This window comes from Periplaneta americana, chromosome 10 (genome assembly GCF_040183065.1).
Source record: "Periplaneta americana isolate PAMFEO1 chromosome 10, P.americana_PAMFEO1_priV1, whole genome shotgun sequence".
In the NCBI taxonomy this organism is placed as follows: domain Eukaryota; kingdom Metazoa; phylum Arthropoda; class Insecta; order Blattodea; family Blattidae; genus Periplaneta; species Periplaneta americana.
In genome coordinates, this window is record NC_091126.1 from 168,558,093 (window position 1) to 168,583,177 (window position 25,085).

Sequence of the window (25,085 nt, forward strand, 5' to 3'; positions counted from 1 at the left end):
TCTAAGATATATTTTAATGGTTTATAATATTTGATGTGTGAAAAATATACTACGTAAAATTAAATTAGCACTTATGGCTTCATTATTTGTTGTGATTACAATTTTAAGTTCTGGCATAAAGAGTTCTCCATTGACGTTAAACTTTGACTGTTATTTCCCGTAACATTATTTCCGTGTCTTATTCTCAAACTAAAAGTTATACTGTATATCTTCGCATGTATTAATGCTACATTCAAGATATTTGAAATCCACATTTGTAAGCTATTAGGAAACTTTTCTCTGGAACAGAAATTTGTTATTTAATATTTTGTTGCACTTGAAAAGTACCAGTCCATATTTCTATGAAAGTAGCTCTAAAATTTATTCTTAAAATGTAATCATTTATCTTAAAATTTTGCAAAGTGTGCTCCAGATATTTTGAAGGCTGTGCTCTTAGAAGTAAAATGTCAAAGATATTTCGAATTTATGTCCAAAATTACCTCTGACTGAGGTTCTGGCTGATTTGTAGGCCTACATATATTGTCAGGAAGTACGGCTCACTTGACGATTTGTGTCAGAGGAAGAACAATTGTTTGTATACATCTCAAGTGTGATTAGCGTAATATGTAGCTAATCGGCGATGTGTGCAGTGGAGCGGAAAAGGAAATGGACAGCCTACTTCATTATCTCCTGGCCTAGCTGCCTCCTAAGTAATGCCAAATTGGTATACTAGCGAGTTACAGACCTGTCTTCGGACAGTTGAGTAAACAACTCCAAAAGTGTTCGAGATACATCCATTTCAGTTTAGTCGCTATCCTGGTAGGGCCTACTTTATCAAATTTGAAACTCAATTTTTACAAAACTAATCTCCAATTAAGTTGTTGTAGCAATGACATTTTTATAAGTAAAAATGGAAAATGTGCATAAATTAGGAAACAATTTCAAATTATACCATTCCCTTCCCTTGAAGATCGTCAAGTATCAAAGACCAAGTTGGCTGGCGAGTGGAGATTGTCACGGAGAAAAATCTGCAAAAGGTTAGCGACTTGATCCGCCGCTCTTAATTTGAACAATCGTCATCTTGCCAATAGTATCTACCAAAATGTTGCAGCTGGATGTAGTATTGTGACTGATGCATAGATGGCATCAATCTGAGTAGGGATGAAGAGGCACTCTAGAGAGATTTCATATGATTTTGAGTCTGCATGGCCCAATCAACAGATGATAGTGTTGAGATTAAATAAGACTCGGGGTATGATCACAGTCTAGTATACACAGTCACGAAGCTCAATACGTAGTAAATATGCATCCATAGATAGGTGCTAACCATTAGGATCGCTAATATCTCCTCATTACAGACAATGCAAAATGGTACCGGCACAGTCTATTGTTCCTAGCACCCTCATAACTCAAGCTTCGTGACTGTATATACTATAATCTTTTCTCTGTAAGAAAAATCCTAATGTAAACAATAGCACGTGACTGAAATGAGGCTTCATTGGCCACTATTTGGCGCCATAGATTCTCAGTACGTGTTTCCGACTACTGTTGTACGTTCTGTTTCATGTTAAACAATTCCCGTTACTCATCAAGTAGGCCTAACCTCACTACTATGCATTCGTTTGCTTAGGAAACATTTACTTTATAATTACTGCAATTAAATTATTTTTAAGTCTTATGTCTTCACAATAGACATTTGATACAGAAGCCATACTTCAGTACCACGTGCTTACGTGAACAACTACGAGTTCAAGTGACGCCAGCTTGTTACAAGAACAGACTACCTCAGTATTACTGTTGGTATTCATCCGCGTTCATAGTACATAACAAAATATAAAAGTAGCTTTTCTTTTACATAGCGTTTTACACATGAGTGAAGTTAAATATTTCATTGTATTTAACAACTACAATTAATTTTTTTTTTATTTTCAAATAATACAAGATTGTGGTTTCCAAATACCAACTATATTTTCCTGTGTCATGTGAGTGTTTCGACTGGGAGCCAATCACGGGTATATCAGCAACGTGCTTATGTTTACATTAGGATTTTTCTTACAGCGAAAACAGTATACACTGTGGTACGGTACTGACTTTGGGGCCACTTTTCCTTCTAAAGAAAAAAAAAACGCTCTTGGACATTCTGGGTGAGGAAACCCCAGAAATGTCACCTCAAATTAATAGAACTCAGTGACTGCACTGGGATATTTATAGGGCTATGTAGAGAGATTACTTAGCGAGAGGGAAAATTTCATAGAGGCTCTTCGCATGCGAACCCACATTTTATGTGATATTATGGTAAATTAATTGGCATACGAGATGAATTATCGCCTCTTGCATGCTGGTCATGAGGCCGCCTTGCAGCCATATCTTCTGTAAGCTGAGAGAAGCGCTCTCATAGACCATGGGCTGAATGCATTCTGTTTCCTTTAAAGTAACGACTTTCTGTCCTCTATTCAGTTATATATGATACAAAGTTTGAAGCATGAATTACACACAACTTCGTATCGCTGCATGCCATAGAGTTGTATTTGCTCTTCGCTCAAGTCCTTAAAGAATTCTTGTTATAACTCGGATATTTTGGAGCTGCAATATGAAATCCAAGTTACGATTTCATACACTATCATACAACAGAGATACAAATTATCTTATTTCACACTAAATTGTAATTGTTTAACATTTAGAATTGCATGTAACTAAACACATCTATATATTTTGCTCGTATTATTATTAATAATAAAATATTATTATTATTATTATTATTATTATTATTATTATTATTATTATTATTATTATTATTATTATTCTCCATATGTAGATGAAAATATTGGGGATTATCAGTGTGGTTCTAGGCGTAATATATATTTTTTATTCGACAGATAATGGAGAAAAAATGGGAGTAAAAGGGTACAGTGCGTCAGTTATTCATAGATTTCAAAAAGGCATATGACTCGGTTAAAAGAGAAGTTTTATATGATATTCTTATTGAATTTGGTATTCCCAAAAAGTGTCTCAGTGAAACGTATAGCAGAGTCCGTATAGGTCAGTTTCTGTCAGATACGTTTCCAATTCACTGTGGGCTAAAGCAAGGAGATGCACTACCACATTTACTTTTTAAATTTGCTCTAGAGTATGCCATTAGGAAAGTCCAGGATAACAGAGAGAGTTTGGAATTCAATGGGTTACATCAGCTGCTACTCTATGCGGATGACGTGAATATGTTAGGAGAAAATCTACAAACGATTAGGGAAAACACGGGGATTTCACTTGAAGCAAGTAAAGAAATAGGTTTGGAAGTTAATCCCGAAAAGACAAAGTATATGCTTATGTCTCGTGACGAGAATATTGTACGAAATGGAAATATAAAAATTGGAAATTTATCTTTTGAAGAGGTGGAGAAGTTCAAATATATTGGAGCAACAGTAACAAATATAAATGATAATCGGGAGGAAATTAAACACAGAATAAATATGCGAAATACCTGTTATTATTCGGTTGAGAAGCCTCTATCATCCAGTCTACTGTCGAAAAATGTGAAAGTTAGAATTTATAAAACAGTTATATTACCGGTTGTTCTTTATGGTTGTGAAGCTTGGACTCTCAATTTGAGAGAGGAACATAGGTTAAGGGTGTTTGAGAATGGGGTGCTTAGGAAAATATTTGGGGCTAAGAGGGATGAAGTTACAGGAGAATGGAGAAAGTTACATAACGCAGAACTGCATGCATTGTATTCTTCACCTGACATAATTAGGAACATAAAATCCAGACGTTTGAGATGGGCAGGGCATGTAGCACGTATGGGCGAATCCAGAAATGCATATAGAGTGTTAGTTGGGAGGCCGGAGCGAATAAGACCTTTGGGGAGGCCGAGACGTAGATGGGAAGATAATAAAATGGATTTGAGAGAGTTGGAATATGATAGAGACTGGATTAATCTTGCTCAGGATAGGGAGGGCGGCAATAAAGTTCCGGGTTCCTTAAAAGCCAGTAAGTAAGTATTATTATTGCTATTATTATTATTGTTATTATTATTATTATTATTATTATTATTATTATTATGTTTTCTACATTGCTGTTATTTATATTTGCTATGTATTTTAAACTAATATTTTGTAGTGGTACAGAAGGCCTTAACTCTGCCAGTAAAAATAAATCAAATAAATGGATAAATAATTTAAATTGTACGAAAGGCCGCCGTTGTATCAGTCTTAAGAATGAATTGCAAACAGCCTGCGAGGTCCAGTTTTGAATCAAGGATAGAGCGTCAACAGCATCACAAACAAGATGCAAGTGATCCCAATAGTAGGCCCTACCTGTGCCACGCGCCAAATATGACGTCACGCCAATATAGTCTATAAAAAACTAACTTTATTTCCGCCCTGGGACAGAATACTGTCCCGAATTATTGGTGATATCGATGAGTGGCACTGTACACTTGAGAAATGATTTCGTGCATGGAGTTTGATTTGATCCTGTCAGATTGCGGTCGATAACCCGCAAACCACGGACATCTCTAACTCGTTTCCTTTGATCCCCGAGAGTTCCGCAATATATGATATTTGTGGTTGCCAGGAATATGTGTTGCTAATTTAATGTGACAGGTTAAAAAACATTATTTACACCTTTTCTTTGTGCTGGTTTTATTATTGATGAACTGTTTGCAACATGAAGCCTCTTTAATGGCTTGTATATTGTGAAGAATATATGGTAAGTGTAACTGTAGGTTTATGTTCAGACAAAAAGAAAACATCTGACTGCAAAATTTCGTCCTTACGGAAGACGTAATTAATTCATTGTTTCTTCACTGATTACAAATGTAGCTTGATCAACAAGTAAGCAAAGCTAGTGAAAATACCCCCAAAGGCGGTTTGAGTACAAATGCGCAGTACTATATTTCGCTGTAATTCGCCTTAGATTTGAAATTGGAAATGGACTTGGAGACAGTGTATCATCCGGGTCAAAATCCATACCAATACTGACCACGTTTACTGGTAGTGAAAAGAGTAAGGTTAACTTCGTATATTAGTACATTATAAAACGAGCCTATAATGGTAGTAATTAAGACGCGAGTATGTTTATGAAACGAGCGCAAGCGAGTTTCATAATTTTCATACGAGCGTCTTAATTACCATTATAGGCACGTTTCATACGACTTTTTATGCTCGACCATATTTCTAACGTGAAATTATTCATAAGTATTCATATTATTCTTACCTGACTGGGGAGCGGAAGTGACCTCGTGCAATCTCGTAAATTGTGAGATGTGCGCAGACGCGAAAGTATTGATTTTTTCCGAGGAACAAATGTCATTGACCTTGATATAATCTAGAGAGTAAAATGAACATTAATCTTGATATAACCTGAAAATTGATTTAGACATTGAAAAACGAGATGAGAAATTTAATTGTTTTTAATATTATTTACAATTAACGCTAATTATTATAGTAACAGAACATAACCTTCTGCGAGAGTATTGGATTTCCAGCCTCCGTGACGTTTCGCTAGTTGTCTTTCGATTGCATATCCGAGAATAATCGATACTTGCGTTTTCATATTGATTTCTGATTGGTGGAAAACTTGAAATTTAATGAATAGTTGTACTTTAATGAGGTCCATTAAAGGGCTGCTACCAGGTGTATAATTACTACATTTCGGCATGGTTGAGCATAAAATATATAATATATTTATAGTAGTAGCAGTAGCAGCATAAAATTAACAAGCAGGGAAGGTAAAGGAATTTTTGCCTCCATATTCGTAGAACACTCAGTTATCTGAATGTTAATATCTTGGAACTCTACAAGACGTGTGGTGGTGGTGGTAGTAAATATACTCCTAGTAAAAGCACGTACACAATTATAAAATATAGAAATCCTGTCCTTAGCACATCACTGAAGGAGTATACGTCGTACTCATAAAAACGCTAAATTCCAAATTCAAAATGATAAAATTGACCACCTCTAATGATTAGTAAATTTGGCTTTGAAACAACTTCAAACAAGTGGATACTCTTCTCACGCATTTGTTTTCTGAAGACTAAACCAAATCTGACCTTCAGAACGTTGTGATTCAGAAACTTAGGGCTGCAGAATATGAATTTGTCTTTCCTACCTTGACAGACGAAAGATGTCGGTGACTCCCCAGGATGAATTCGACTCAGGATGACGACGACATGTTGTTTTTTGGTGCCCGGTTTCATATTGTTGGGATTTGTTATGGTCAAGACATCTAGGCGCCGTTGTTGCTGTAAAAGACAGAAAAGGTTATTGTTTGATATTGTAAAACCATAAATACTAATCAGTATACCTACTCATAACTGAACAATCTATATTCATTAACTTCCACAAACTACAAAATAAATAAATTACTTGTTTATTCGTGTATGTGAACCATGTTGACTGGGTATAGTATTTATGTGAATAAACATTTTATTCTGAGATAGATGCACACTCTCAGCCACACTAATAAATATTTAAATAAATGGTGCTATATAAAAAAGGAACAATGTTAATAAGAAATTAATCAAAATTGGAGACAACACAATACCAAATACCTCTTTATTTTGAATATGATAGTATCTATTGCCCATGTATTGTGGGTCCCTATCACCACGGCATGGCGCGTCCTCAGGGTGCGGATAGAGGAGATGGCCTCCAGATATGGAGGGTAGCTGTGAATATCTTGAATAAGCAGCCGTGGACAGCCGATAAGGGGTGGTCCTCCAGCTTGGGGGTTGAGCGAAGGGCTAACAACCCATCACCGTAAAAAACAGCTTGTTACGAAACCTAACAGTACATTACCGGTTGTTCTGTATGGTTGTGAAACTTGGACTCTCACTTTGAGAGAGGAACAGAGATTAAGGGTGTTTTAGAATAAGGTTAGGAAAATGTTTGGGGCTAAGAGGGATGAAGTTACAGGGGAATGGACAAAGTTACACGCATTGTACACTTCACCTGACATAATTATGACCATAAAATCCAGACGTTTGAGATGGGCAGGACATGTAGCACGTATGGGCGAATCCAGAAATGCATATAAAGTGTTAGTTGGGAGACCGGAGGGCAAAAGACCTTTGGGGAGGCCGAGACGTAGATGGGAAGATAATATTAAAATGGATTTGAGGGAGGTAGGATATGATGGTAGAGACTGGATTAATCTTGCTCAGGATAGGGACCAATGGCGGTCTGATGTGAGGGTGGCAATGAACCTCCGGGTTCCTTAAAAGCCAGTAAGTAAGTAGTATTTATTGCAAATTCGGAAGTTAATTTACATATGGAGATTTTCAACTTAAATGAGATAACATACTTCGGAACAGAAATTTAAAAAATAAAATAAAAATAATGGAATTGATTGGCAAAAATTCAGTAAGAATAAAAAATACATGAAAAATACTTAGCATATTCAAAATTGTATAAACACTCAGGTTGTGAATTCATTCATAGTTTGCTGTCCAAGGACAAGAACTCCACTGCAAACCCAGAATTCTAAAGTTACCTTACACTGAAGAAGTAGATATAACCAAAAGCCCTCAAAAGAAATTCAGATTGTAGAAACCCTGAACAATGTATTAAAACCCAGTCTTGTACAAAAAAAAAAAAACTTCCAGATTAAGAATACAAATCTGTTATATGGCAGTAAAATATAAACACCAAAGCATAGGAATAAAATAATTGCATGCATTTAAGATGCAAATTTCCGAAAAAAAAAAAAAAGCACGCTGTCACTTTTCAACCACAAGAAAAATTACGATATTGTAAAATAATTAGACGTGACATCATCTGCAGAAGCAATTCAAAGCTACAAAAAGAGTTGGTTGCAATATGTTTCTAGACTAAACAACAAAATACTAACTCCACAAATGATAAGATAGAAACGTATTGGCTGGCGAAGTCCTGAAGACCAATGAAACACTACAGTACTTGATGAGGTCTAAATTCATCTACAGGGTGATTCAGTTAAAGAGGATGCTATACTGAAAAGTTTTGAGGTGTGAAAGTCATGGTTTGCAAAGTCAGACTAAGAAGATATGGGCTTAAACATGTATCTTATTGGCACTTACTGCTTTAATAAATTATTTACTTTTAAAAATTAATTTGACGTCATTTAAAAATTTGAGTTTACAACGTACCATTTTATACCTCACAACAAGTGCTTGAAGAGACTCAAAAATGTCAATGGAAGCATGAAGATATTCTGCTGTATCCACTTAAATATCACTGGGGTGATTTTAATTACTTAAGACACGGTTACAATCTTGGCAACTAATTGCATATTATCTGTCCATGTCGGGTGACCTCACGGGATATAAAATAGAGCCTCCCCTTCTAATCCAACGACCAGGAAATGTATAATTCAAATGGTTGTGTACATCTGCACTGCACTGAGACGGTGCTTTCTCGTACTGCAGCCACATTCTCTAACGTACAGTAAAGGTTAAGTCCTCCAAAAACTCAGGTTAAGCTCTCTGACGAACCGCAAGTACATGAATACAAGTGGTCATTAAAACGAACAAGTCGGCTGTATGGCCTAATAAAATGGTCTTGTAGTCTACAATGCCGCCCAGATAACTCCAACGGAACTGACATTATTTTCTTAATCTGGCCTGACATAACCACAAGGGCCCATCTCAAAATGTTCAATAGAACATCCTATATTTTCTGTTCAATGCTTTCCAATTTTTTTTACTGAATCACCAGGTATTTAGGTTTAGTTCGTGATGGTTAATTATAATGATGTTGATGAACATTTCATTTTGTATCCCAGAATCGCCAAGATTTTTTGTGGTATATTCCACTGGGTTTTTTAATAGCATCCAGTGCATCATGGGTAGCTTTCATCTAAGCGTCCCTTTCACTGTACTAATTTGTCATCTAATCTGACACAGGCAAAATGATGAATCTGCAGTGTAAAAAGGTCGCTGCTTCATATTTTTGGCTCTCTTAAAAATTATTTCATCACATCATCGAATCATTCATGGACGCAGGTATTATTTACCATCAAATTACAAACCGTTGAAGGTGCCACATGCATTTTGAGAAGCTATATCATACAAGACTACAAGGAAAGACTCTGAAATGAGTGGTACAATGTACAGTAAATAACGTTTTGACTGAAGTCTTTGGTTAAATTAACAGTCTGGTGATACATCTTGATTAGCAGTAATCTATGGTTACGTTCACATTCCTAACGAGTTTATTCTTTCTCCTAAGCATCAGTATATAACGCTAGATTTAGTAACAAATACATCAGTCCACCGCTGTGGAGCAACGGTTTGCAGGTATGGCCTGAAAGGAGCGTGCCCGAGTTCACGTCCTGGCGGGGAAATTTACCTGTTTGGAATTTTTTTCAGGGTATTCCCTCAACCAATTGAAGCAGGATTGATGTGTAGCTTTCGGCGCTTGACCTCGAACTTATATCGTCATAATCAATTAACATATTATCATCTTCATCATTATCATCATCATCCATATCATAGCCCGGATTAATTTCACGGTGCGGTGTGTCGTACTTGTATAAGAGCGTCGCCGTTTGGCTACCCAGTAATTCACAGAACAGGAGTGATAAATACAATAAGACTCACGCTGCAATGTGAGCATTCGGGTCCCTTCTCCGTAAGAAAGAAAAAAATCAACTTCATCACAAATTCCTTCTTAGATACTGTCAAGAATTGAGGCGTTCAGGAGTCAACATGATCAACTCCTTTTCCAAAGATTTTGAGATATTCAAGGTTAAAGTTAAATTCACATAATTAATTCTGCGATGTAGTCAAGAAGAATATTGTATTCTGTGAGCTTTTTACTGAACTATGGAGGTAATCACATTGACCACTGAAAATATCGTCAATTTAATACATTGCCAACTTAGAAACTCTCAAATAACCAAAAGTGGAGTTAATCATGTTGACTTCTGAACGCCTCAATTAAGAAATGCATAGAGACTCTCGCTTACAACCAGATTTTGAAGTAGCAAACTTTACTTCATTATAGGAGATTGTATGCATTATAAATTATGGTCCACACCTGTGGATTAACGGTCAGCGCGTCTGGCTGCGAAACCAGGTGGCCCGGGTTCGAATCCCGGTCGGGGCAAATTACCTGGTTGAGGTTTTTTCCGGGGTTTTCCCTCAACCCAATACGAGCAAATGCTGGGTAACTTTCGGTGCTGGACCCCGGACTCATTTCACCGGCATTATCACCTTCATTTCATTCAGACGCTAAATAACCTAGATGTTGATACTGCGTCTTAAAATAACCCAATAAAATATTATAAATTATGAGAGTGAATTTATACCATAATGACAGTGAATTTACACACTGTTTGACTGATATTACGAAGAGAATACAAAAAATCTCTAGTTGGATTCGAACAAGCGACCAGTAGTCCATAACCATCTAGTAAACGGAATCCGGAATAGAATCATTTACTATCTGCATTTTAATTAGGAATATTTTTCTTTACTTTAATTGACTGCAGTTACGAATGTTCGGAAGAAATTCGAAGTTACCTTATTTCAAACGAAAAGTGTAACCATTATGGTTTAACCATCCTTGTTATAGCGAGTTCCCAAGAACATTACTATCTAAGTAACAACGTTTTGTATAAAATGGTAAAAATTTACCTGATTAAAGGATTTTTTTTATTAAAGTTTCATATGACCCAAGGGAAATTTGCAAGGCATCTCTTGATATCACAGGGACAATAGCGTGGCAGCGGCTTGCTTCTGGTGTTTCCAAGTTGAACCGCTTTAATTTGCATTTCGACTCATGGCTGTGATCGTAAGAAGAAATGTGGTTGGCTGAAAGAAAGGAAGGAAATCCAAAAAGATATCAAGAAAGAGAACATTGTGCTGTTCTTCAGCGTGTATAAGTGGAACATATAGTCCACTGTTTACTGGAGTTCTGATTTTCTCCGTGTACAAAAAAGAGTATGAATATTATCTGCACTCCAAGCCTAAACTATTGACGTGCGGCAGAATACGCCTTCACACTGAAGGCATCTGAGTTTGATATCCGCTAGTGAGAATTTGATAGAGAAACTGCAGGAAAATAATTTATACAGGGACATCATTTTATTTTTACTTCAATTTTTATTGTACCTGAGTTTTTGAATGTACTTCACTCCCACCCCTTCTACTAATGAAGTTCAACCGTTCTCCACACAGATCCAAGACCGCGCATACAGTCATAGTAGCCTCACCGTCACAGTACGTTCCAAAAATATGTTCGCGTTTTCCAATGACGAAAGAGCATTCAATATTGCATCATTTTCGCACAGGTACTGTCGTCCATTTGCCTACGGCGCATTCCGGTTTTCTCCACCAGCTTCTATTCGCCTCCCTGTAAAGGCTAGTGGCTGGGCTATCTTATCTCTTTTCTGAGAACATTAATTTCTGTTAGAAATTGGACATCTACGTAATATTATACCCATAAAACTGTTTAAAATAACTTAAAAGGGTCTCGTTAAGTAATTAACTGTCACGTGATTTCCCTCCTTTCTACGACGCTGCGACATAACCACTTGGACGGACAGTAGATAGCATGTCTTTTATCTTTTCGGATCGAGCAGAAGTGAAGATTGAATTTACAGGAAGTAAGGTACTCTTTTACAGAGTAGGTACAAAATTATTTCAACATGAGTTACTAGTATGAAGGACGAAACTGTTAATTGGAATTACACACATTAGAACTGGAGTCTGTATCAAAATGAGCCGCCACCATTTTGAAAAATGTGTTTAAATATCCATATTATGATTATTTTAAAATGTAACTTCATTCTCTATAGTGTACGCTAATGTGCTGTAGACAGTATAATATGCACTGCATAATGAATACGTCCGTATGGACAGCTCAGTTCGTGAGTAAAAACTCATTGTTAATACTGTACTGTATTCTGATTAAACAAAAACGTAATGAAAATTATAAAACTCAAAGGCGTGATATATCCTAGTTTACGTAAATGGATGAACTAATTTTCTTCCCTCCTATACCTAGTAAAGTGATTTGTTTGTATATTACGCCATCGAACTCCAGTCGTGGAAGGGAGTAGCAACCGTTGGTCCAAAGGTATAACCAGGTTATTATCAGATATATTAGTAAAAATAAAATGATGTCCCTGTATTATAGTAGATTAAAATAATTGAAAATTATTACCAGAAAGCGAAACTTACAAGGAGAGGACATGCTCTGTATATCACCGAATGGAATAAGATTGTGTGAGATGAAAGTACAAGACGCACTGTTTAAAGTCATACCTGATATAGGTGGCCAATGACCCCTCGTTTTGGAAATATTAGCTATTGTTTGTGACATACTTCCGTTAGGTGCTCAATAGGGAAGCATTAGCTTGCGTAACAGCGTAGCCCATATGGTTGGATACTGAGTTGTTATCCAGGCAAACTGAGTTCGAATCTTAACTGGTTCTATATTTTTTTCTTTTAGTAATGATTAATATTGTGATCACAGTTATCTATTTACATACCTATATCATATTTCTCAATGTATTGAATGCTTCATCATGTTTTAAACAAATTACTAATTAATTAACATTGTATCGTAAAGGATAAACAATGAAATACTGCTCACGTAGGAAGATAAGATGTGTCACTGGCGTCTGTTCTATTTCTGTAGCAGCTATTCCATTTCATTTTGTACACGATTCATTATGATGTCATAAAATCACACAAAACATACATATTTCCTGCACCATGCACAGCAAATGAAAGAAGGTTGTCCACAGTCACACACATTTTTCCGCACTTCTGCTGCGAAACAGATATAATTCACATTCACAAACACTTCTCGTTCGTTTATCAATTTTTATGCTTCCCATGTATATTCCAACATGGCTTTGAATATAGGAACTGACAACTGAAAGTGAATTAAAATAATAATAATAATAATAATAATAATAATAATTATTATTATTATTATTATTATTATTATTATTATTATTATTATTATTATTATTGGCGGCCGGGTAGCTCAGTTGGTAGAGCAGCTGGCTACGGACTGGAAGGTCCGGGGTTCGATCCCAGGTAGTGACAGGATTTTTTCTCGTTGCCAAACTTTCAGAATGGCCCCGAGGTTCACTCAGCCTCCTATAACATTGAGTACCGGGTCTTTCCCGGGGGTAAAAGGCGGTCAGAGCGTGGTGCCGACCACACCACCTCATTCTAGTGCCGAGGTCATGGAAAGCATGGGGCTCTACCTCCATGCCCCCCAAGTGCCTTCATGGCATGTTACGGGGATACCTTTACCTTTTACCTTTATTATTATTATTATTATTATTATTATTATTATTATATCAAGCTATAAAAATGAGAAGGCATTAGGATTCGAACTCGGGTTGCCCTGATGACAACTCAGCATCCAACCACATGAGCTACGCCGTTACACAGTCTATTGCTTCCCCATTATGCACCTAACGGAAGTATGTCATAAACAATAGCCAATATTTCCAAAACGAGGGGTCATTGGCCACCCATACTAGGTATGACTTTAAACAGTGTGTCTTGTACTTTCATGTCACAAAATCTGATTTAATTCGGTGATATACACGGCGTGTCCTTTCCTTGTTAGTGGCCGATGGGAGAAACGCAAGTGGTTTCAGGTTAACTTTATTCGAGTCCCTCAACTGTGTACAGTAGAAAGAGGCATGTGTAGTGCACCGTTGAACAAGTGTGCTCTAGTTGTTTGCTGTTTACTTGCTTTGTGTTGCAGTCGACGAGTAAGTTTTTAATTTGGTTATTTTATGGCGCTTTTACAACTGCGACAATTAACTTATATCCTGGGCTAGAGACCACAGAATTCCGAATTATTTCTAAAAAAATCGTTATAAAATATTATGTTTCCTATTTATCGCTAATTAGTTGTAAGATAATCTATAGTAATGTCAAAAGAGGTATGAGATTTATCTAGGACAGCTTTTCTCAAACTTTTTTGAAGTGGGGACAACTTTTTAAAGTTACAACATTCCGTGGACCACATTACTCTTGTTCCCTTCGAAAGGAAATTTATCATGTTTGTAGCATATTTTAATACCAGTATACTTATAATTTAAAATAGAATTAAGATTCGGTACTTTGGTCCTCTGTTATGGATTAGGGTGGTCCCTGGCTGGGTTATAGGCGCGGCGCCAGATATGCAGGGAAAAGATGACGAGAAACACCACATTCATAGTGCTTTACATCCCTCTTTTGTTACTGAGAGTAGAGTGGGAATTTGGTAGACGGGTAGAGTAATAAACTTCATAAAATATCAGTACTGGGAGAAAAAGTGAAATTCGATTGCCATGTGTCATTTCCAAACTCTGAGATTTTAAGCTATAGTGCGATACGCAGTTCGTTTGAATTTTATTTTTTCTTCTGTCTACTTTGAAGGACCACAAGGTCAGACCTCGAGGACCACAGGTGGTCCGCGGACCATAGTTTGAGAAACGGTGATCTAGGAAACCTCAAATCTCGAGTGATATTTGTTAGGACTATTTCGTGAATAAAATAAAATATAAATAATATATCCCTAAAATTCGCTCACAAAATGTTAATAATTGTACATTTCTGAATAGTTAAACTATTCAGGCATTGTGAAGTTGAAATAGATGAATATCGATTACTGCAATAAAGAAATTGGATGCTATGCTATAGTGCCAATTGAGAAAAACGAAATACAGGTTTAACAATTTTAATTACATGTACTCCGCTTTTCTCTTATTATTATACCAGAAATACATTTTCATTATCTGCTGAAATCATAATTAATTCAAACATTTTGTAGTATAATTACAAAATAATAACCTGTTTAATACATAAATTAAATGAACAATTTTTCCTTGAAATTATTCAAATCTGCTTTACAGGGAGCTACTACCTGAAAGCCAGATTTCCATTAATGAACAATTGTTATGAAGGAGTATCACTTTCTTTAAATACAGTGGACATGGAATTAGAAGATGAAGATGTAGATGTGGAAGTAGGATTTCGCATTTTATTTAGTACAGTGGAATCATGTTCATCGATTTACGGGGGAACAGTTGGCGACACTGACTAAACAAAAGAACGACCATGCGATAAATTGATAGCGATAAATAGAGCGGCAAAATTTATCGCGATGTATGACTGTGATTGGTTGTAATTGAAAATTTAATTACACTTCATTGGTCTAAAATGGAATGATGTCATATAAACGAAATAGTCGCAATAATTTCGTATATGTTGGAAAGCGATTGTTACGTGAAAAAGTAGTGATCTTAGACGAGTGTTGAAAATAATATATTATTGCAATATCCAGCTTGTATAGAAGCGGAAGGACAACACTTTCATAATTCATTCCTTCTTCAGCCGTTGCAGGCATACATTTAACAACTGATGCTCGTTGTGTCGCCCGGGGGCTAGGTCCGTGCTATGGCAGTCATAAGTAGAGCTGGGGACGGAGCGAGTAGAACTGTTGAATTACTCGGTTCTATCGGTTTATGTGCTTGGCAGCGGAGCACCGAAGTTACTCGGTTAACCGTAGCCGTTACCGGTCAGTTCAAACATTCAAACAGAGTTCGCGTGTTTTACTTAATTCTAGCAGACAACAACGTAGGTACTGTTGTATTTAAATGTTTTCTGCTGCAGGACAATTATTTCCTTATCCCCAAGGCGGGCTGAAAGGCCTCTAGTATTGAACAAGAGTTCATCCTATTATATGACCTGTCAAGTGGACCTAATGAACATTGACAGTGTTAACATATTACTATACATAATAATAATAATAATAATAATAATAATAATAATAATAATAATAATAGTAATAATAATAATAATAATATATTATAATATAACAATATTATTACTATTATTATTATTATTATTATTATCATCATCATCATATTAGAGTGTTTGATTAATATTAAAATATGTTTAAAAAAAAGAAGTGCATTATATTTTTCTTCTATTTGTGTTTATTGGATTTGTGTTACCTCATCTGACATAATTTTATTTGTATTTATTTCTACGAATTATGTTACCTAATTACTTTAATTTATCAATAATATTACTCTTCACCAAAGAGAACATGGTTGTATTGAAGGCTAGTAATGTTATAAAATAAGTAAACATTATGTTTTTCAGTTTAAGATTCCACGTTTTATTGATTATTTTACCTACTCTCCGTCATAGTAAATAATTCTGTTGTTATTTTTTAGTGTTTTAGGCAGCGCTTCATGGAGCCCGTTTCTTTCTATCTTCTTTTTTAATTAGCTGCAGCATTTAACGTTTACATCACATGTTAATTTATTAGCTGTTAATATTATAAATTATTTTATCAATTTTATTTCGTCTGTCATATATAACAACACTGGAAGTTAAATAGGCTTTTCATACAAAATAACTCCGAAAATACTTGTAATCACGCAAATGAAATTTGCAACCGCCATTTTGCAATGAAGAGAAGCACTTTTTTCTCGTCAATTGAGAAAGCGAAAGCGCTATACTACAACGCTTTTAAAACACGCTTGGTTTCACTTTCAAAGTACGTTCTAAAATCGACTCAATCTATCTAAATTTTAAATCTGCCGCCACAAATTTATACTCGGTTCAACCGAGTAATGACGTCACAGTAACTGCTCCGAACCGAACCGCTCCGTCCCCAGCCCTAGTCATAAGGACCCTGAAATATTACCCTCCTTTGAGATTTAATGTTGTTTTGTTTCTGATTCGTGTTGTACCTATTTGTTCAGTTCCATTGCCACTTTTTTCTGCCTTGAAAATTGATCTCAAGTTCCTTCAAACGGAACTGTGAAGAACGAATGAGACAAGTGGCCAAGAGGCTTGGAGCTCACATAGGTGCTCCGTCAGAGCCCAAGATTTCCTTGTAAGGACGCGTGATTGCGTACATTTCAATTGTTTTCCTTATAAATTCCCCTTCTTTTGTTATCATTGTGCCTGATCTCATTTATAAATTTAAGTAATTTGCTTAAAAGCAAAATGGAATCCGATTTTCATTTTTGTGACAATAATAAATCATAGAAACAATAAATATTGTTTCGATAATGAATTGAATAATAATAGCCCGGCCAGTGTATCATAATATTTACTTTTGGCAGCACAGACACTACTATGTATATACTTACATTACTGTATTGGAAAACTAAACTCATAAACTACGCTGAAATTGCATATGTGTAGCTGATAAAACAGTTACTGCAGCAGACCCGATATTATACTCATAAATAAGGATGCTAAACATATAACCGTTGCAAACAATATTCGGCAAAAATTTACTGATCAGATAACAAAGTACACTCATCTGGTTGAAGAAATTTCACAAATGTAGAAGCAAGAAATGTTTCATTAAAGCAACTGTAGTGACAACGCATACATTTATTTAGTGAACTGGAGAAATTAAGACTTCAGAAAGTTGTCAAGTACCCAATTGAAACAGTTATCATCAGCATATGTAAAGGATCGACTTTTTTTTTTAATTATCCTGCTCTGGACTGATACTTGAAACATAACGTCCTGCCGATGAATGTCGAAAAAAGGTAAATTTCAAAATTATATTAGTAACAATATTAGCGGTAACAGTGCTGTTAGTAGTATATGTAGTAGTAGTATTTGTGGTATTAGTGGTAATAGTATTAGTGATATTAGTGACACTATTATTAGTGATATTAGTAGTATTAGTAGTAGTACTAGTGGTATTAGTGGTAGTAGTATTAGTGGTATTATTATTAGTAGTAATTGTGGCAATAATGGCAGTAGTATAAGTGGTAGTATTAGTGGTATTAGATGTATTAGTGGTATTAGTAATACTATTAGTGTTAGTAGTAGTAGTAAGAAGTAGCATTAGTGGTGTTAGTAGTTTAGTGGAATTAGTGGTAGAAGTGTTAGTGGTATTGGCAATGGTATCAGTAGCGGTAGTAGTGGTAGTGGTATTAGTAGTATTAGTAGTAGTAGTGTTAGTGGTAGTGGTATTAGTAGTAGTGGTGGTGGTGGTGGTAGTGGTGGTATTAGTGGTATTGGTGGTGGTATTAGTGGCATTGGTAGTGGTATTAATATTATTGTTATTTGTAGTAATATTAGTTATATTAGTAGTAGTGTTATTGTATTAGTTGTAGTGTCAGTGGTATTAGTGGTATTGGTATTATTTGTTGAGATGCTTTTATCATCCAGTCTGCTGTCAAAAAATCTGAAAGTTAGAATTTATAAAACAGATATATTACCGGTTGTTCTTTATGGTTGTGAAACTTGGACTCTCACTTTGAGAGAGGAACATAGGTTAAGGGTGTTTGAGAATAAGGTGCTTAGGAAAATATTTTGGTGCTAGGAGGGATGAAGTTACAGGAGAATGGAGAAAGTTACACAACACAGAACTGCACGCATTGTATTCTTCACCTGACATAATTGGGCACATTAAATCCAGACGTTTCAGATGGGCAGGGCATGTAGCATGTATGGACGAATCCAGAAATGCATATAGAGTGTAAGTTGGGAGGCCGGAGGGAAAAATACCTTTGGGGAGGCCGAGACGTAGACGGGAAGATAATATTAAAATGGATTTGAGGGAGGTGGGATATGATGGTAGGGACTGGATTAATCTTGCTCAGGATAGGGACCAATGGCGGGCTTATGTGAGGAAGGCAATGAACCTCCGGGTTCATTAAAAGCCAGTAAATAAGTAGTAGTAGCAGTAGAAGCAGCAGCAGCGGTAGCATTAGTGGTGTTTGTAGTAGTAGTAGTAGTAGTAGTAATAGTAGTATTTTTGGTAGGGCATTAGTGATGTTGGTGGTAGTAGTAGTAGAAGTGGTGGTGGTGGTGGTGGTGGTGGTGGTTGTGATGGTGGTGGTGTTGGTAGGGCATTAGTGATGTTGTTGGTAGTAGTATGTATGTATTTATTCACACTGCAATGGGTATATACCCGGTGGCAGTGGTAACTAATTACACTCAATAATGACAATAATAAACTCATTAATTAAAAATACAATTAATGATAATACTAATAATAAATACTAATAATAATAATAATAATAATAATAATAATAATAATAACAACAACAACAACAGGGAATATACTAAATTAAATGAAACGATCACTTAAAATAACATTTGATATATTCTAATTTGTATCTTAAAACTAAGATCGAACTAAAACCCACGAGTATATGTTCATATCTGCATAAGTACCTTTCAACATTACACTCATTTCGCTGTCAACTCACTCACTGCACTGGAACTACGACACATTTCACTGATTCTATCCTGATTTCACTAACACTTCAAAAACATATCACTGTTCAAATACTTTGCACTGCCACTATAAACTATACAGCTTCACTGAAAGGAACACGTTTCACTTATACAGCACACTTCACTGACACGACATACTTCTTCACTGATACAACACACTTCACTGACACAACATAATTCTTCACTGATACAACACTTCAATAACAACATATCATTTACACCCTTTAAGTACTGTGTATAATTACCGTCTATTAGTAAGGTCCTTAAGCCTATTTTTAAATACATTTTTGGTTGTTGGTAAAGCCTTTAGTAAGTCTGCAGGTAAAGCATTCCAGTCCCTGATAGTACGATTGAGAAAAGAAAACTTTCCAGTGTCCGTAGTAGTAGTAGTAGTAGTAGTAGTAGTAGTAGTAGTAGTAGTAGTAGTAGTAGTAGTAGCAGTGTTGGTAGAGTATTAGTGATGTTGGTAGTAGTAGTAGTGGTGGTGTTGGTAGGGCATGAGTGATGGTAGTAGTAGTAGTGATGTTGGTAGGGCATTAGTGATGTTGGTAGTAGTAGTAGTAGTAGTAGTAGTAGTGTTGGTAGGGCATTAGTGATGTTGGTAGTAGTGGTAGTGGTGGTGGTGGTTTTAGTACGGCATTAGAGATGTTGGTAGTAGTAGTAGTGGTGTTGGTAGGACATTAGTGATGTTGGTAGTAGTAGTAGTGGTGTTGGTAGGACATTAGTGATGTCAGTAGTAATAGTAGTAGTAGTAGTAGTAGTAGTGGCGTTGTTGGTAGGGCATTAGTGACGTTGGTAGTAGTAGTAGTAGTAGTAGTAGTAGTAGTAGTAGTGGTGGTGTTGGTAGGGCATTAGTGATGTTGGTGGTGGTAGTAGTAGTAGTAGTAGTAGTGGTGTTGATAGGTCAGTAGTGATGTTGGTAGTAGTAGTAGTAATATTGGTGTTGGTAGGGCCTTAGTGATGTTGGTAGTAGTAGTAGTAGTAGTAGTGCTGTTGGTAGGGCATTAATGATGTTAGTAGTAGTAGTGGTGTTGGTAGGGCATTAGTGATGTTGGTGGTAGCAGTAGTAGTAGTGGTGTTGGTAGGACATTAGTGATGTTGGTAGTAGTAGTAGTGGTGTTGGTAGGACATTAGTGATGTTGGTAGTAGTAGTAGTGGTGTTGGTAGGACATTAGTGATGTTAGTAGTAATAGTAATAGTAGTAGTAGTAGTAGTAGTAGTAGTAGTAGTAGTGGCGTTGTTGGTAGGGCATTAGTGACGTTGGTAGTAGTAGTAGTAGTAGTAGTAGTAGTAGTGGTGTTGGTAGGGCATTAGTGATGTTAGTGGTAGTAGTAGTAGTAGTGGTGGTGGTGATGATAGGGCATTAGTGATGTTGGTAGTAGTAGTATTGGTGTTGGTAGGGCCTTAGTGATGTTGGTAGTAGTAGTAGTGCTGTTGGTAGGGCATTAATGATGTTAGTAGTAGTAGTAGTAGTAGTGGTGGTGTTGGTAGGGCATTAGTGATGTTGGTGGTAGCAGTAGTAGTAGTAGTAGTGGTGGTGTTGGTAGGGCATTAGTGATGTTGGTGGTGGTGGTAGTAGTAGTAGTAGTAGTAGTGGCGTTGTTGGTAGGGCATTAGTGACGTTGGTAGTAGTAGTAGTAGTAGTAGTGGTGTTGGTAGGGCATTAGTGATGTTAGTGGTAGTAGTAGTAGTAGTGGTGGTGGTGTTGATAGGGCATTAGTGATGTTGGTAGTAGTAGTATTGGTGTTGGTAGGGCCTTAGTGATGTTGGTAGTAGTAGTAGTGCTGTTGGTAGGGCATTAATGATGTTAGTAGTAGTAGTAGTGGTGGTGTTGGTAGGGCATTAGTGATGTTGGTGGTAGCAGTAGTAGTAGTAGTAGTAGTAGTAGTAGTAGTAGTGGTGGTGTTGGTAGGGCATTAGTGATGTTGGTGGTGGTGGTGGTGGTAGTAGTAGTAGTAGTAGTGGCGTTGTTGGTAGGGCATTAGTGACGTTGGTAGTAGTAGTAGTAGTAGTAGTAGTGGTGTTGGTAGGGCATTAGTGATGTTAGTGGTAGTAGTAGTAGTGGTAGTGGTGGTGTTGATAGGGCATTAGTGATGTTGGTAGTAGTAGTATTGGTGTTGGTAGGGCCTTAGTGATGTTGGTAGTAGTAGTGCTGTTGGTAGGGCATTAATGATGTTAGTAGTAGTAGTAGTAGTGGTGGTGTTGGTAGGGCATTAGTGATGTTGGTGGTGGTGGTGGTAGTAGTAGTAGTAGTGGTGTTGGTAGGGTATTAGTGATGTTAGTAATAGTATTAATGGTAGTAATATTAGTGGCATTAGTAGTAGCATTATTGGTAGTAGGGGCAGCAGCAGTTGCAGTTGTAGTAGTTGTAGTAGAAATAATATTAGTATTTGCAATAGCAGTACTTGCAGTAGTTGTAGTACTAATACTTTCAGTAGTAGTGGTGGTAGTAGTGCTTGCAGTAGTAGTAGTGGTGATAGTACTTACAGCAATAGTGGTGGTAGTAATAGTACCGCTATGTGAGCTCTCCGACATGGATGCAGAGACGTTACATTTCAACGTCCACCGTGTACGGCCACCAGAAGGCCTTGCTGAAGGGGAGTGGCTATGGACATTGTTAATTGTAAGCTTCATTTTAACTTGCTGTGGTTCATTTAATTAGGGACGCATGTCATGTGAAAGTGCGTAGTCTCCCTTGCGTGAGTCAGAGATTACACTGCATGGAATTTGAGGGCCGCGGCATGTGACAACCATAGCTTTTTATTTCATCCGTGATAAGGGGGAAACCGGAGTCCATTTTGACACTTTTCTGTATACTTCACGTCCACTGTTTTAATATATAGTAAGAATTTAAAACTTTCGGCCGAGGATGTAAAGTAATGTGATACGTAACGGAAAATGTAATGTAAATTATGATGTGAAGCTATGTTGAATGTAATGCAACGTAGTATATAGTATATTGTGATGTAATGTGAATGAAATATTACGTAGTATAAAATATAATGTGTAAATGTAAAATGTGGTGCAAGCTTGTACAAAATATAATCTAATATAGGCATAAAACAAAAGTAACCAAAATAATGAAATTAGAGTGTCTATTTAATTCACAGAAGAGGCAGTTTCTATGTAAACAAATTAAATTACATTGCATTATTAGCGGTCTAGCTGTAATGTTTATTTATTTATTATTTACTAGCCGTACCCGTGCGCTCCGCTGCACCCGTTAGAAATAAATATAAAGTAATTGCATAATTAAAATAGGACATTTGATCCAGGGAATATTCGTGTATGATAGAAGGATAAATCGCTTAATATGTTACTTAATTTAAATTATATTTAAATAATTAAAATGGAATCATTTTGGTCCACAGAGCACTCATTTGGTGCAATGACAATTCCTTTAACATGTTTCTTAATTTTAATTACATGCATCCATAGTTCAATGAACATTGACATCATTTACATTTAATGTGTATACTTTATTTTACTTGTTATATGTTTCCATTGAATTATGGTAATAACTTAATTTTAACTCTTGTTTTCTACGTATTCAGTAAATGGCGCTTGGCCCACTATGGTTCTGAACCCTTCAAATAACTTAAATAACTTAAATTATATTATATTATATTATATTATATTATATTATATTATATTATATTATATTATATAAAAGTGTGTTGATAACGGATGTACCCCGATAGGCTAAGTAATTTTTCAATTTGTTATGGGGGCTCTTGAATCTCAGGAGGAACAAATTTTATTTTACAACAGGGCAACATAATCTGCTTGGCTCATTACCCAAATTTTTTGCATTGCATTTAATGCATATGTATTTTATGTATTTTAGCTCGATTCAATTGAGCATAGTTAAAATTTGGATTATAAAATAATGAAATGCTAAACTAACGTATTATTCCTGCATACTAAATCAATACACTCTCGTTGGTCGTTAATTCTCTGAGATAAACATTATTTTAAGAAATACAGGAAACGAATACACAGAATAGCCTATCAAATTTTCTGTGCATAAGAAGCTATTTTAATCTTACCTGTCCTCAATTCACTCAGAAGTTACTGTAATAACATTATAGCATTATGTGCATACAGAGAAACTACACTTTCCAATGGTGAAATAATAATTAATTATACAAATCGGTTAATTTAGCTTCCGATATTGCTTCATACGAACACAGAAACATTTTCTGTAGGCTATGATTCATAGCATTCGATTGTTGTTGACCAAGGCCCCTTATAGACGAAGTCATTTGTTTATTTCATTACACGGCCTTAGATGGCAGTTATTTTAATTTTAAAACTCATTTATCACATTAAATATCAGTCCTATCAAAATTTTTCAAAGAATAAAACTTATCGGAAATGCTTTTTTAAATAAATCTTTTTATGTAATATTTTTCATAAAAATCAATAATAAGCGAGATATTTCGATTTATTTAATTCAGGCCCCCTTATAACCCCCCTTTTAAATAATAAATCTTTTTATGTAACATTTTTCATAAAAATCAATAATAAGCGAGATATTTCGATTTATTTAATTCAGGCCCCCTTATAAGCCCCCTTTTAAATAATGTATTTTGAATGACATATAGCCTATAATCTAAGTTACAACGAACTTTATTTATATTCCAATTTTCATCGAAATCCGTTCAGCCATTATCGCGTGAAAAGGTAACAAACATACAGACAGACAGACATACAAACAAACATTTCAAAAAAGCGATTTTCGGTTTCAGGGTGGTTAATTATATATGTTAGGACCAATTATTTTTGGAAAATCGAAAATTACCAGAAAAATTTCGGCTACAGATTTATTATTAGTATAGATTTAAATTTGAATATACAGAATACAGAATATAATTGCAACTATAGAAATAGAAATAAAATAATACAATCAATATAAAAAAGGAGATACAGTAGTATTAACAAAATCTGAGGACCGAATGAGCGGCGCTCGTGTTCGGTCGCAGTTCAGATATATTATTAATAAGCATATAAGAGAATATACAAAGTAAAATAAAATAGGAACTAAAATTATTTAGTTTAATTATGTAATATAATAGGCCTATATTAATATAAGAGGAATATAGAAAATTAAATAAAATAAAATAGGAAATAAAAATTAAAATAACAGCGGCAATGAATTTATATAATATAATATTAACATAGAGAAGAATAATATCGTAGGCTACATGAATAAAGTAGGACAATTTATAAAAAATATATATATAAATTCCAAAGTTATAGAATACAAATGAAGAGTCCACTGCAAGAATGATGGATGTCACTTTCTTGTCGAAAATGAACCAAGACTGTCAATGCATAGCTTAAGACATATAGAATGTACATAGAGAGTTATATGGCATTAACACTGATAGTCATTGTCCAGTAATGATCGGAAAATCACAGTTAAGCTTTGAGTGCTAAGCATTTCAAACTTTCAATTGCTCCTCCTGCAAAATGTATTCCAAATGACATCCATCATTCTTGCAGTGGACTCTTCAAATATAATATAGGCTGATTAATTCATACACATAGGCTATAAATTTACTTAATCAAATCAAAGATATTTTAAAGTATGTAAAGTAAAGTAAGGGATAATGCTTGTGCCAGTACTGGACTTAGTTTCAAGTTATTTGATTTGGACTTTAGAAATATAATATTGTCAATATTATAGAATTCAACCTAGATTCTCAAACAAAAATTTACTTGAAAGTATAAGTTTTTCCAGACTATAGAATAATTTACAGACTAAAGTTCTGGTTGCCAAAGGTCAAGAAATTGTGATATAATAGAAATTTAACCCGCACATCACTATCGCAGAGAGACGGGTTTCCAATGAATGTATTTTGTTTGCTGACGAGACATCTTT

The 25,085-nt window shown here is 35.5% G+C and overlaps 1 protein-coding gene across 1 annotated transcript in view; it reads right to left on the reverse strand.

Annotated features, from left to right (window-relative positions):
- The window catches only part of LOC138707765 (cytosolic carboxypeptidase 6), a 1,502,040-nt gene that overhangs the window by 753,738 nt on the left and 723,217 nt on the right, over positions 1 to 25,085 (reverse strand). Inside the window, exon 6 of the mRNA XM_069837635.1 lies at positions 6,085 to 6,217. Within this exon, the coding sequence (XP_069693736.1) occupies positions 6,085 to 6,217 (133 nt within the window). The remainder of the gene's footprint in view (positions 1 to 6,084; positions 6,218 to 25,085) is intronic.